The sequence below is a fragment of the Dicentrarchus labrax genome, unplaced genomic scaffold, assembly GCF_905237075.1.
Source record: "Dicentrarchus labrax unplaced genomic scaffold, dlabrax2021, whole genome shotgun sequence".
Taxonomy (NCBI): Eukaryota; Metazoa; Chordata; class Actinopteri; family Moronidae; genus Dicentrarchus; species Dicentrarchus labrax.
In genome coordinates, this window is record NW_026136702.1 from 8,786,890 (window position 1) to 8,802,045 (window position 15,156).

Consider the following 15,156-nt stretch of genomic DNA (forward strand, 5'->3'; position numbering starts at 1 on the left):
TGGTCTTTGTGTGTAGATTGTTCCGTTACTTCACACATTAACACTACCAACCTGTGAAACAGTGAGAAAGAGTCAGCAGAAACATGTATTGTGTCGCCTGCATGCTTGTGTGTTTGCACATGCATTCATGTGCAGGAAATAAAAACAAAATGGTGACCAATTCACAAAAGCATTGCTCCATATACGAGGTCAGAAACTCCACAGGGGGCTTTTAATTACTTAAGTCATTACTTCAATTACTGTACTTTTAGTATTCAGTTGGTCTCACATCTGAACACTTAACTAATTGTTCAAAAGTTTGCAGCCTGAATACTTACAAGGTTCATTTTATTGTTTTAAGGAAGAATTAACATTTTAGTTCCTAATTAATTAATAACAATAATACAGTAATTGTACATTTTATTGTTTACTTATGCACTAGAAGGGAAGAAACTCAAGTAGTTGTTATTTTGCTCTTTAATAATAATAAGGACAAACCATATGATCGTTACTAGAGAACTTTACTAGGTGGTGTTATAAATCATCTTACAGACGCATAACTTCAAAGGATTGTCCCGGGAAACCGAGAAACCCTATAACAACATCATCTTATCCTCTCTGTGCAGGTTTAACAGGCGAGTTTTGTGACATAAACATTGATGATTGCGAAGGAAAGCCATGTGGAGTCCTGAGTATTTGTAAAGATGCTATCAGTGGCTACAGTTGCTTCTGTGCACCTGGATTTATTGGTAAGTGGAAGCTATCTAAAAGTTGTTCTTTGTGAGATAAAATGGAATTTTATTCACAGAAGCAATGTGTCAACACGTTCTACTGCTTTCATACTTTTAAGGAAATAACTGCGAGATTGAAGTGAATGAATGTCTCAGTCAGCCTTGTCAAAATGGAGGCTCCTGCATTGATGAGCTCAACTCATTCAGCTGCCAGTGTCCTCTTGGAATCACAGGTATTTTGCACTCTATTTTAAACATTTTATACACTTAGCATCACACTGCTGACACTTTAATCAGAACTTCAAATTCAGCCAAATTTGCCATTTAACTGTAGACATGTGGATGCCTTAACTAAGTGATCAGCATGAATCTGAATGACCAACTGGAGTAAAATAATACTCTTAAAGACTGGTAATGAGTTTATCTTGAATCAATTAGAAAACCTTAATTTTTATAACATTTTTACCATTATTATCGACTTCAGATACATTATATAAAACCAACTGTTCTTCATCCAGGATTTACACAATTGGTTATCATAAGAGTGGTAAAAATAAAAATGCAATATGTCCACGTAATCCATGTTATTTGGCCTCAAAGCAACAATAAATGTTTTATACATTTCTAATATTGCAGTACATCTTTACAAAGAGATATAAATCAATAATGCCAACACAATGTAATGTAACATGTATGGGTGCACTTTTAGTATCTTTTATTCTATTTGTGTTCTCTTGAGTGTTAACTTGTTCTATCACAGCTTGGCTGAACATACTTGTCAGCCAACTGCCTTGTGATGTATCTTTTATGGTCTGCTTGGCCAAGTGTGGATCACTTTGCTATTTCCATGCCAATGTAATGCTGTACAGTCTGGTATAATGTCACTTACCATGACAAACAGAATATCTTGCTAATGATAATATGTGAACAGTATTGCTTAATCAAACCAATCACCATATAATTAGTTACATTTTTCAAAATGTACCTAGTCAGATTGTGATTCAGATTTCAGGAAATTATATTAAATTACATATAGCTGTTTATGCTTGGGGCTGGACCTGAGGAGTTTAAGTTCCCCTTACTTAATGTTGTATAACTTTTATAGCTCTGTATTGTAGGAACTGAAAGGTATACTACATTCTGGCTGTCAATCTTCAAGTTTTAGGATTTACGGCAACAAACAATTTTTGATTACATTCCATTCAACCTTGATGCCTCTCAATAATTGAAACCTTTTATAGACGTACAGCTACAGAGGAGCCACAGAAATCCCATCAGGACAATATTTTTTATGTGAAGATTGAAACGGCTGTCTCTGCTCCTAGTGTGTGGCAGGTGATGTGCTTAATCGTGCAGGTATCTTCAATTAAATTGTTTTGCATCTACTACAATTACTATGGTTACGTACTACTAAAGTTTTTATAACCAGGTCTTTTACTGGTTATGGAACGGTCTTAATTTAATACTGATGCCTCTATATGACCTACATAAACAGACAAGACCATTAGCAAGAAGATTGACTATTTCTATGTTTTTATTCTTAATGCATGCCACTGGATCGGATTCCGCTTGAACTCAATGAAACGAGGCAGTAGAAACACTACTGCTTGGTAATTTAGAGATTTGTTTTTCAATACGCTGTACACAAAATTAAAAATAAAAATGGAAAAAGTTTATCCTCCAGGGACCGTTAATACCCATACTTTTCATAGCCAGATGCCGGCACTAGAGGAAACTCAAGGAACAGTAATCATTTTTAAACCATAAAAGGCCTATTTTCATAAATTTCGTAAGAATGTCAATATTAACACCAGCATTGATGTGTTTCATCAAAGTACAGTCATATAAATCAGTTTACAGCTCCAAAGCATTTTTTTAAGTGTGGAAAAAACCTCTTTAAAGTGTTTCTTTTTAGGTGTCAGCTGTTAAGAATCTGAGAATAGACAGAGACAAATAATGATGTTTATACATACAGTAAGTGAGCAAACCCGCTGCAATAGGTTTGCTGAAGCTGCACATCTGTCAGTAATAAGTGGAGTCATAAAATTGTGCATGTCCCCAGAGTCTTTCAGAGAAATCGAAATGTTTTTGGCTACATTTAGCAACAGTATTGACAACATTTCTTAGGGAACCTCATTGTGTCAACACTTAACTCATGCTAACCTCCAGGCCACATCCAAGCCACATGGCAATTAGGTTATAAAACAAGCTCTATCCTTTATAGTGTTACAAGAGCAGCACAAACAGTACACTGTATTACATGACATGTTGCTGTAATTCAAAGACCTGTTCTCGCTTTGGCATTTCACACTATATAACAGCCTCCTCCAAAGCTTGCAGAGACTGTAAATGTGTAAAATAGTGATGAAAAAAGAAAAAAATCTTGCAGCTTCGTTTGTGTGCAGCTGATCTGCTTTATACGTTCAGAGAAAACAAATTAGGAAGGAAACCGAGAGAATAATCTATATTCTGTATTACATGAACTGTTCTTTGTGTCATACAATATATAAATAAATATATATATATATATTATTTATTATTAAGAATGGTGACAATCTATTTACGTTGTTTGTTTAGTACATTTGTTTAGCTGTTAAAACGCATTAATATCTGGAGTTAGAGCTCCTATTTGTTGAATATTTAAGACTGAATATCAATATCAAATTAATTTTGCTAGCAAAACTGTAAACATTTGTTTATTCCATGTGTTGAAAAATGTCCTCATGAAATATCTTGCTGAGTTAATTTTTGTGGCAACTGTCTTAATATACTAACAACCAAGGGATTCAAGATGTCACCAGTTTCAAATTCTACATGAAGAGGCTCTGAGTCAAATGGAACATGTATTTCACTCAGTTGATGGAAAGTGGAAAACTGAGCATGAATCATAAAATGTTACAAATCAAAGCTTCAGTATGGCACTTTTTGGACATTTGTGACCACTGCTGACTCCCCTAAATGTCATGTCTTTACAGGAAACTACTGTGAAGTCAACATAGATGAGTGCATATCCTCACCCTGCCTGCACAATGCCACGTGTGTTGACCTTGTGCATGGCTATGGATGTGTCTGTATGCCTGGCTTCACAGGTTGGTGAATGCACTTTATATATTCTATATTTTAGCATGCTAACATTTACAAATTAGTGAGAGTAGTAGCAGCCCAATGTCAGATAAGGACCACACTGTAGTGTCACATCACTTACTGAATGCAATTGACCATGTGTCAATTGTTTTATGTGACAAGGGTACAGATACATACATTTGAAAATTGTTTGCTTTACATGTTTGTTTTGTATGTCACCAGTTAAAACAACACATTCAGACATTCACATCAAATCAAAGTCAGCTGCCATATGCAGCTCCTCTTAACAATGTAGAGACAACAGAACACTGTAGCATGATTAATCATTTATCATTTAATTATTTCCCTACATGTGGTGCTGTGATGCTAACTATTAAAAGTACACAGATGAATAATGACTCTAGATTTAAACAAATGTCCACCTGGAAAGCTCAAACACACAGTAACAGTTTCCTAATAGTCCCCACAGAGCAGGATTCACAGTGCATTATAAGTAATAAAACTAGTTTCATTGCTGAATCTTTTTTTTTTCATCCCTGTGAATAATGTGCTGAAGAAAACTTTTTTTGATTGTTCAGAAATTATATCTGAAATGGAGGTCTTGCTGTGAGGATATTCTTTGCTGTTTCATACCATGCTGCAGCACCATAGGGAACCCTCTCAGGTGTTTTAGCTGTATTCAGCACTACAGTGCATGATCCTTAACTTTTCCATCATGTGTGTGTATGGTGTTATGATCACAACCACCAAATGAATTAATTTACAAAAACTTTAACACAATTATTTCAGGTACATGTCATTTATTAATACACTCAATACATTCATGTTTATACCTAGATGAGAGGTTTTGGTTGTTCTAAAGTGATGTTACAAGCCAAGTTACCCTTTATTTAACTTCCAGCAATGTGGTTTGTGATTTAAACCTTGACTGTTTCAGAACTGCCAAGCATTTATGTCAGTGACCCTTCGATGTAACATATTTATCAATCTGTGTTCTTTCCTGTCAGGTACAAAGTGTGAACTTGACATTGACGAGTGTGCTTCATCTCCCTGCAAGAATGGAGCCACTTGCATTGACCAGCCTGGTAATTACTTCTGCCAATGTGTGGCTCCATTTAAAGGTAATGAGCATTGAGGGAATGGGGACAAAAAGCAAAGTTAATTAACTTCACATGCTATTATTTTCACCTGTCTGAACTCACTTCACATGTCTCAACAAAATTAGTACGTCTTCATTCTCTACCTGTGATTAAATAAAGAAAACTTGAGTAATTAGTGAGATGTACGCTATGGTGGGTGCTTCTGCCACACAAGTGACAGCTTCCATCATTTAGTCAGAGGAGCCACTGTAGCATCACTGTGCGACATTATCGTTGCATATCAGTGGAAAAAGCATGCTGATGGGTGACTTCAGGTAATGGATTATTTTACAGACAGTGAGAGAGATTCAGACCCACTGTGTGAGAGGAGGAGACGATGAAAAGCTAAGATCAGACTTAATGAATGACTACTGTTTGCAGCCAAAACATAGATCTAGTTTTCATAATGACATATTATAACAGCGATTGCTAGTTAATCCAAGTTGAAATCTTCTATTTTTTATTATTTTATTCTTGTCTCACCACAAATGATTTATGTATTTCATTTATTGTGTTTGTACACTACAGTGTGCATTATTCAATCATCTGTAGATTATATTTTAAGATAACAAATCAACAAAACAGTTTATATATTGTGTAAATATTTGAAAAAATAAAATTGCAAGTTCTGTTATCTATATTTCATACATTTAATCAGTTATTGTTCATCTACACAGTGGTGAAAATGAGTTGTAGGATTTAGCTGGTACTACATTGCCTGTCAAAACAAATAATTAAACACGAAAATCATAAATTACCAGATTATTTTATGATGTTGTCACAGCTTGTTTATGTCATATTTTGGTAATGACTGCGATTTTCTGAATATGATTTACGGCAAAACACAAGCTGTTTGCCATTGTGAGAGATCCACTGTTGACTTAGCATGACGGAGTAGAGACTCTACTATGAAGTCTAAGGAACTGTCAGTACGTACAATTCTTTTAGTGGGAGCACAAAAGACTCCATCATTAATAAATGTGAAAAGCATTCATCTGGCCATACTCTTCCTAGACACACTTATCCCAACAAACCGAGCAAGCAGCGAAGAAGGACCTTGGTCTAAACCCAAGGACCACTCTGACAGTTCTAATGAGCTCGTTGGCTGTGAGATCTTTCTGGAAGGACAACAGTCAGGGCACCACTTCACAAATCTAGGCTTTACAGCAGAGTGGCCAGGAGGAAATGACTCCTGAAAAAGGCACATGGAATTTACAAAAAGGCACTTCAAAGACACGCTGTCAGCGTAAGGAGAAAGATTCAGAGCTCTGATGAAAATGAAAATGGAAGTCTTCAGTTGTAATTCAAAGGACTATAGAAAGTGCGGCAGAAATGGGGCACAGTTGATTACCCATGTAACACCATTCCTGCAGGCTTTCGCAGTGGCCATGTTATGATGTGGTGGCTTTCCGTAGTCAAAGGTAAAGGGAACTGTAAATAAAACAAATAACATTCAAGTATATTCTGAGAGAGAATCTGCCAATGACCTGTATCCATACCACAGTGTGTAATTAACATGCATGATAGTAACCATGTTGATGCCATATAGTAGGAAAGTAACTTAGAATCTCTTCAAAATAATCACTTTTGAGTCCAATCTGCACAAATCACTTTGTAGCTGAAGAGTTTAACTGCTGTGTTAATGTGACTTCTTACAAAAGCGAAAACCTTGTACCAGATTGTTGTTAGACCCAATATCCACCTCATTCATCTCCCTCATTAGAGATCACACATCTGAGAAGCAAAGTGTGTCTTAAGCAAATAAAAATTCCACTTTCCTTCTTTCACCAAGTCTGTATATACACAAAATGGTGTGATAATACTAAAATAAGGGACTCAGTGGAAATGTTGCACTCCAGTCCTTAAGTTTGTGAGACTCAAAGACACTGAAAGCTGCAAACAGCTGTTGGATGTGTTGGTGATTCTCAATGAGACTGGCAGGTCTGGCAACCCTTTAACACTATATCATTTGATTCAGGGTTTATATAAAAGATATTGCTTCATGGAGTTTTAATATCACACCTTTCTTATACAGCGGAAGGTAACTATTGCCTGGTTATGAAGTAGTTCTAATCAATAAAAGAGTGCTCTGCATCCTGTATGACTGGCAAGCTGTAATATAATGTCTAATATTCATAATATTAAAGTATCAACTATAAGTATCGTCAGAACTGAATTTTATGAACTTGTTGGGTTTATGGTGCTAGTGCCTGCTGGCTCATATAAAAGCTATGATGTGCCTTTATATATAATTTAACCTAAATTATTATTAAAGCGCTTCCTCTACAAATAAGCAACTGATTTCACCAGGATTTTTTACTGATAATTATTGCAGCATTTTCTTTAAGATTGTCCTACTGATTTTTTTCTCAATATTTTTCTTTCTTCGTGTGTTTTACAGAAATTATCAGAGGTAGGACACATAACCATGGTGTTATGTCTAGTTTTGCATGTTTTGCAACCTTCTTTTTAAAATTCACTCATTTAACGTGCACCGCCTGTTCTGTTTGATGTTCTGCATTAGCTTTGTGAAGGTCGTTTATGTATTTATGCTCTGTAATTATTTTGCTTTGTTCGTATTTCTTAACTCTCTTATTTGTGCCTGAGAAGAATGATTTCCTTCAACAAATGTTTGCTTCATTCCTGCCCTGGATATGCTGATATAATGACACTTTAACTTGCCTGTACAGTTCTAGCATTTTGATAAAACACAGTGACACAAATCTTAGTAGTGCAAATGATAACTTTCAGTCAGCACATTAGTAATTAAATTGAGTTCTGTACAGCCACAGGTGTGCTTTTCCTGGTTATTTCAAATCAGCATGGAACATGACTGCCAATCAGAGCTGAGGACGGAGACAATTATTCATTTGGTAATTGTTTTGTCACAAGCACAATTAAATCGGCCATTGAAGGAAATAAAAATGCAATTTTTGGTTTTAACTGTTTTTAAATGCATTTAAAACAGCATTGAGAGTGTTTGATTGACTTATGTATCTGCAAGAATAATCTGTGATTGCAAAAATTGTTGTTATTTGTGTTTATCACTTTGGTAATTGACACTATGCTTTAAAGAGGAAACTGCTGCGTAGGGAAAGAAGTAAGATTAGCAATAATTATTACTCAATATGACAGTCATTTTAAATTAATTAAAAAATTGAAGAAAGTGACCTTGGATCAGTCTTTACAAGAACACTTTTAAGACTTACTGTGTGTAATTCTGTTGGCCTGTCTGGCTTGACACAGCATGTGATCTACCACAAGGACGGGTTCAAGGAAACATAGAATATAGGTTTATTATTCCCAGGTTTACATTCCCATTGTATTTCTCCACAGCTTGCTGTCTGCTGCATGGTGCTCCAACATGTCTTTCTTTGCCTCACTCCAGGTCATAATTGTGAGTTCTTACCCTGTGAGGCCAGTAATCCGTGCGAGAATGGCGCAGTGTGTGTGGAGGAGTTGGATCAGGACCATTTCCCTTTGGGTTTCCGCTGTCACTGTCACCGGGGCTTCGCTGGCCCCCGCTGTGAAATCAATGTGGATGAGTGCAGCTCCAGCCCCTGTTTTCACGGCTTCTGCTATGATGGTAAGAAACAGCCTATCTCGCCAACATGCTTAATAACAGGCACTCGAGATGGAAGCAAACCGCCATACACACACAGACACACAGGCACGCAGTGGCTATGTCAAATTTGGTTTTGCTCACTTACAGTCTGACAGACAGTTTTCAATTGGGTCAGCATTGCAGCTAATAAGGGTGTTATGAGAGTGGAGTTATTCCATCTGATGTGAGGATCTAGGACATTACCTGCTGGACTAGGCTTGATTAGTTACTAACATAACTGGAAAAGGAAATCAATTAAGCATCAGTGTTGTGTTGTAATTTGAATAATGGATGATAAATGACAAAATTAATACAATCAAATCTCAAACAGATTATTATTTTTCTTCCCGTTGCTATATCTCTCGCTTAAGTGGTAATAAGAATAGTTTAATAATAATAATGGTATTATTAATAGTCCAAAAGTGGAGGATTATTTATCACCAGTTGGTCAGTGATTATGATGTAATTTGGTTAATTTATTTTACATTTACTGGGAAGGACAAAAATAAAAAAATGCACAAACGTATGTAAAATATTTTGTTATAAAATAACTGCAACTATTGTGCACTAGTTGTGGCCCGAGTCAAATTAGATTCCCCTCAGTAGGAAAATCTTTGTGCTGGAGTATTACCTCCCAGCCTCCATGGCATCTCAACAAAATCCTGCCAATGTTATTTCAACTGGCTTATGCTGGAACAAAACAGTGATGGCAGTGGATCACTATCTAAGAGTATCCCATCCCTCACTGCACTACAGTAGACCTTGGCCAGCTGTCTTGACTAATCTTGAGCGCAGCCGGTTCACTTCAGGTTAGTGAGGCAGGCCTCTAGGACCTATTGGCCAGCGCTCAGCAGCAGCCAGCCAGCCGCCAGGGAGAGCACTGCATAGCCACAGTGGCTGCGATGAGTAATGCTGCTGCCACCCAGGACCTAAAGCATTTAATGAGAGTAATAGCAGCTACACGCACCAAGACAGAGTGACAGCATAGATTACGTGGTAAATCTTTGGGATAATGAAGAATCCTGGGACCCTGACTGGGGAAGTAATAAATTCACTCCTGTAAGAAGTGCAATTACCTCTGTCACTGGCTGCCTGTACACCAGTGTTGTGTTGGAGAAACAGAATGATGCATCCCGCTTTAACATCATTAATAATTAAAGAGAGGAAGGAATGGATTATTAGACGTGGGAGATTCTAACTTCTGATGGAAGAAATTGGCACATTTGTAACATCTGAATAAAGGATTGCCCTGAAATGGGCTCCGTCCCTCTGTTGCACCTCTTTCCCCCTCATTCGATGTGCTGTAAGTGCATTGAGAGCGTGAAAACAAATGACTGGGCTTTCAGGCTTTCATTGGGAATGAGAGGGATAAGTACAGACGGGGGACGAGGAAAGTACTAGGAGAAAAGAGGACAGAATGGCCATTGCAGACAGGTTCATTTGAAGATGGTTAGAGTGTCAAATCCTGTCAGACTGATGCACAGGGAGGTAACCTGTCACATAGATTTAGCGACAACAGGTTGGAGTGATACAGCACAAGGCGTTTATTTTAATGTTCATATCCATTAAAAAAATGAAATTGCAGTGTGGGATTGCGCTTTGTGCTCATAATCGGCACTTACCTGTGTAGATATGTAGTACATTAATGGAACCTACTGTGAGTAGAGTGAATTAATTTATGATGCAAGGCAATGTAACTGTCCTACTGATTTTGTTTCAGTTGTAGACGGCTTTTACTGCCTTTGCAATCCTGGTTATGCTGGGCTGAGATGTGAGCAAGACATTGATGACTGTGTGAACAGTTTGTGCAGTACCAACTCAATATGTAAGGACCTCCATCTGGTAAGTAGACGCATTTTTTTTGCTTGGCAGTATAATGCGCTGATATAATGGCTTTTAAAAGGCTTTAAAATGGCCAATGTCCTGCAAATCACTATAGCTGGTAACTCATTTAAAACACCACAGTTCATCATAAAATATTGACAGGACCTGAATCACATAAGGAATTGCCTATTACTGTTGATGACTGTCATGCAGTTAATGTTTGAAAGCATTTCAATTTCAATAAATACTGTGCAATGACATGAATAGTGGTGTATTGTATTATAGTTGCTATATGGCTATATTTTCTGTATGTTTTAGGCAAATCTGGCAGACTTCATTAGTCTTATTGGGAAAGTTGTTCAGCATGAGGAGATGCAATATGTTTTAAGTTTTAGGTGTCTGGGTGAAACGAGAAGGGAACAGGAAATGTCTAATAATGTTTAATACATGCACCTCATTGTTGGATATCCTAATAGAGAAATAATGCTAATTATGCTTTTAATGTGCCAAAATGACCAAAAGGTTACCAAAGTATACTTAGGAAAAACGGTCTACAATGAATTTATTAAATATGAACTGCATATTCAAGTGTCCATCTTTTTTCTTTTGCAATTATCCAAAACAATGCATATGATGTCTTTCGGATCAGTAGACATTAATCTTTAACATTAACATATAGATCATAAAACAATGCACTATAGTCAGTACTTCCTTTATTTTAGATTTTTGCTTTATCATTTTGTATAGTCTGTACAGCTCATTAGCCACAGCCTAAATAGTTGTAGCCTAGCAAATGTAGCAGTTCGGAACTACAGTTGTAGGATATTTACGATAAACAAGACATGACTTGTAGCTGCAGTTGATTTTTCCGCAAATGCTTGTTGATGATAAATGAAAACTAAGTTTGTGAAATTTAAGCTGTAATTGCACATCACAGATCAAGTGGTTTTGTAAATGACTTCTCAGTAAATTGTATTCCAAGTGCGCTTCTCCTCCTGTACTGATGTTGTTGTTTCTACAGATGCACACACTTGGATTTAAAGGAACATTTTAAGACTTCATTTTTGCAAGACACAGCTCTACTTCTGTAGTTATTCAAGTGTTTTTTAAGCCAATAACATTGATCTGTTGCAGCTGCAGAAAGGCCCTGGGAGCTGAATGCTGCTTACAAACTGTGCAATGAGTACCAGGGGCCTTTTTCCAACAGCTGCTTATTTGCTAACAGATTGCAGTAGTAAAGCAGATGTGCCATAGATAAAGTCTTTGGGTTTGTTTTGTTTTTTTCATTCGACAAAGACAGATAACTTCTGGTGTATAGTCCACACCTAATGTTTAAAATAAGTCTATGCTCTTGAAAATGAGTGCATAATGTATGTAAGAAATATGAGATCTATATAACAAAAAAAAGCATGTTTCGGCTGTGAGACGATGGAGTCCCACAGGAACCACATGGTGAGGAAAAAAAAGTATTTATTCTGGAGGTACACAACATTTTTTTTCTGTGTCACAAACATAAAGTCTCAAACACAAATGAATGAATGAAGTTTCAATACAAAAATAAAATTAACTTTGAGATTTTCATAACTAAGTTAAGTTAGGGTTTCAACTTGTGGCAGTGATCTTCCTCCATAGAAACATCCATCAATAATGGTCTATAATATATCCAAAAATAGTCAAAAATAGTGGAAGCCAGATTAGGTTTTGCTAAGCCACACTTTTATGTATCTAAATCAACATGCCGAATTCTCAAAAAACATAAAAATTAACTCCTCTTTGTATTCATAGGCACAACCAGAAGCAAACTAGTATATTTGTTTGTGGTTATCGAGACACGTTGGTTTCAACAAAGTGCTGCTGTACCAATTTCAGGATGACTGAAGGACAAATGCTCATTCTTCCTCTCTGTATTAAGAAATAATCTACAAGGAATTCTATTATAAGGTTTCAGAATTCTCCCAGCACAGAATCCTGGCTAAAACATTTCAGTGTAATTTTATGGGAGAAACTAAATACTCCAGATCCAAAGACAAAAGGACACTGCTTATTAAGGGAATTGGGTGTGATACGAGGGATATAATGAAATTTCAACCAATATTTTTCTAGTAACACTGCTCTTCATTCCACTATTATGTATTTTTTTTCGCAACTCATTATTCAAATAGGGACAGTTTTTGGAAACCCCTTCACATAGTCTTGTTTACAGTGCAGCTATTCCTCTCTCTGAACACTGTGTCCCACAGAGCTTTAGCTTATTTTGGAGAATTGCAGTCCCTGAAGGTGACTTAGCAGCAAAAATGAGATTATGTTCTATTGCCAGGGGTAAGGAATTGGAGTCTCCTGGAGGTATCTAATTTATCATGAGATGACGGCATTTTTCCCCCACCACCATAGAGCCCACATTGTACAAATTATATCAGACAAAGTTTAACGGCTCCCCTCCAGTGTATGAAATACAGATTAGCATGCATTCAACCAGCAGCACCCAGGACCTTTAGACAGGATGTTGGCAATGAGGAATCTTGAAAAACCCTTGACCAGATGACTACCTTCATCCTGTGTGCAAAGAGGAATTTAAATTAAACCGGTACCTTGGAAAGTAATAGACAACAAACCATCCATCTCCCATGCCATGATTAATTATCATATTGCAGATTGCAATGATGAAATAAAGGACAAGTGGTCCGCAAACTGCTCTAAATTGAGGGAAGGAAAAAAAAGCGTAGGAGCTTTATATAAATCTGTTTCTTAATGTACAATAGAAACAACATATTCATTGTTTATAGATATAAATTCTGACAAATCTAAATCAAGCATATTTTACATGTTTGCTTGTCTGTGAAAATTCCTTTCCACACAAAATATTCAGCTGTAATATTGTATGCTTGATAAAGGCTTGTACCATATACCTTGAATAGCATGGAAAAAACAGGCTTGCATATTATCCAGAGGGTGGGTGGTAGAAGGAATACATCTGCATAGCAGTAATGTGAAAATTTAAGACAAGCATGACTCTTCCACAGTTTAAACAGATTTCCACAGGAAAGATCTTTTAGTGAGTGGGAGGTTTTATCCTGCAATATTTTTTGAGAAAATCGAGATGAATTTAATCAAGTATATTAAGAAATACACTGTTTGTTTACTAACATGAAACAGGTATAAATAAGGAAGAATACCCTCTGACAGCTCCATAACAGCTTAATTAACAGCTCTCATATGAATATACAGTACTTTTTAGTTATATTGTAATGGCATTATAAATACTAGACTCTTACTAAATTACTATACCAAAAAATAACTATCACTATATTTTAATGTTAATCTAGTTGTGTGTCCTTTACTTTTGTATTGCAGAGTTATGAGTGTGTGTGTCACTCTGGCTGGGAGGGGGAGTTCTGCCAACAAGAAATTGATGAATGTTTATCGCAGCCCTGCAAAAACAACGCCACCTGCACAGACCTTCTCAACAGCTACAAGTAGGTGTGCGATCTGGCTCGGGGGCACTGTCCTCACGAGGTGCATCAGTCACTTAATAAATGCAGGAAAAGAAGCCGTTCAGAGATAGCAATATGTCCTTCCACTGGCAGTGGAGATAATGAATTGCAGATGGCAGGTAAAACAAATGAGTCAATCAATTGCTCACAGCATGAAAAGGTTTCAGGGGATCTGTGACTCATTGGAGGAAAAAGCTGGTGTATCTGCTTCAGCTAATGCCCCCCTTCTCGCTGGGGAGACGTAAAACTGCTTCAGGTGGAAAAGTTGGAGGATGAAAAGGAATGCAAGGTGGAGTGGTTGGTAGTGCTCGGGTACTCACTGCCACCAAGTGGAATATTCACCTGCCTTAAGAGCAGGTACTTCAGACTCACACACACTCCTCTCTGTTTCTCTGTAGCCATCTCTCCCTGTCTAGCATGCATACATTTCCATTTAATCCCCACTCAGTGCTCTAACCTCCTGTGTCCTACATTCAGCTGTCCAGAATGAAAAGCTGCTCTGACCAGTAGTTCAATTAACCTGTAAATTCCCTGCGCGGTCTTACACAAAGATTTAGTAGCGCAGTGCCAATACATGAACTGTCACTCTGTGTACTTGTTTGCAAAAAAATAAGTGTCCTGTGGATCATTTGAATAAAAAGCATATGCCATCTGGTAGTTTATTTGTAACACCTCCCAGTAGCACTATATCAATTTTAGTCCCAAAGAGAATGACACCCTTAACACTTAGAAATTTTCTAAATAGGTGCTTTTAGGATTCATTTATTTATGCCAAAATGACTGTGCCATATCTCTTCTCTGGTGTGTCCAAGGTGTTTGTGCTCATCAGGCTGGACAGGTGTGGATTGTGCAGAGGATATGAACGAGTGTGATTCTGGGCCCTGTCTAAATGGAGCTCAGTGTCAGGAGTCAGACGTACCTGGGGAGTTCTCCTGCACCTGTCCCCCCTTCTTCAGTGGCCCCTTGTGCAACCAGCCTTATGACCCCTGTGATCCCCTCCACAATCCCTGCCTGAACAACTCCACCTGCCTGACACGCTCCAATGGAACAGCCTCCTGCAGATGCCCAGCTGGTGAGTGAACACATTGCCACAACCTCTTTCTAATAGTGCTTTTTTTTTTTTCATTTAGCCCACTTTTCCTGTGTAACTACACTGTTTTGTTCAATAGGTTACTGTACGTAGACTATCTGCACATTAAAAAAATCACAAGTTAAAAAAGTACATTTAAAAGGTTCTAGCAACAACCATTAAAAACATTCCTTTCACTGTTAAATATGCATTGTTTGTATCTTCTTTCAGAAAT

General features: G+C 37.2%; 1 protein-coding gene across 4 annotated transcripts in view; it reads left to right on the forward strand.

Moving 5' to 3' along the window:
- eys (eyes shut homolog) overlaps positions 1-15,156 on the forward strand; it is a 153,996-nt gene that overhangs the window by 43,580 nt on the left and 95,260 nt on the right. For 3 of the 4 annotated variants that reach the window (XM_051422200.1, XM_051422219.1, XM_051422228.1), the window contains 9 exons: positions 606-728; positions 830-943; positions 3,686-3,799; positions 4,802-4,915; positions 7,335-7,346; positions 8,322-8,519; positions 10,258-10,379; positions 13,713-13,834; positions 14,665-14,924. In XM_051422200.1, the coding sequence (XP_051278160.1) occupies positions 606-728; positions 830-943; positions 3,686-3,799; positions 4,802-4,915; positions 7,335-7,346; positions 8,322-8,519; positions 10,258-10,379; positions 13,713-13,834; positions 14,665-14,924 (1,179 nt within the window). The remainder of the gene's footprint in view (positions 1-605; positions 729-829; positions 944-3,685; positions 3,800-4,801; positions 4,916-7,334; positions 7,347-8,321; positions 8,520-10,257; positions 10,380-13,712; positions 13,835-14,664; positions 14,925-15,156) is intronic. The other variant, XM_051422210.1, reaches the window with a different exon arrangement.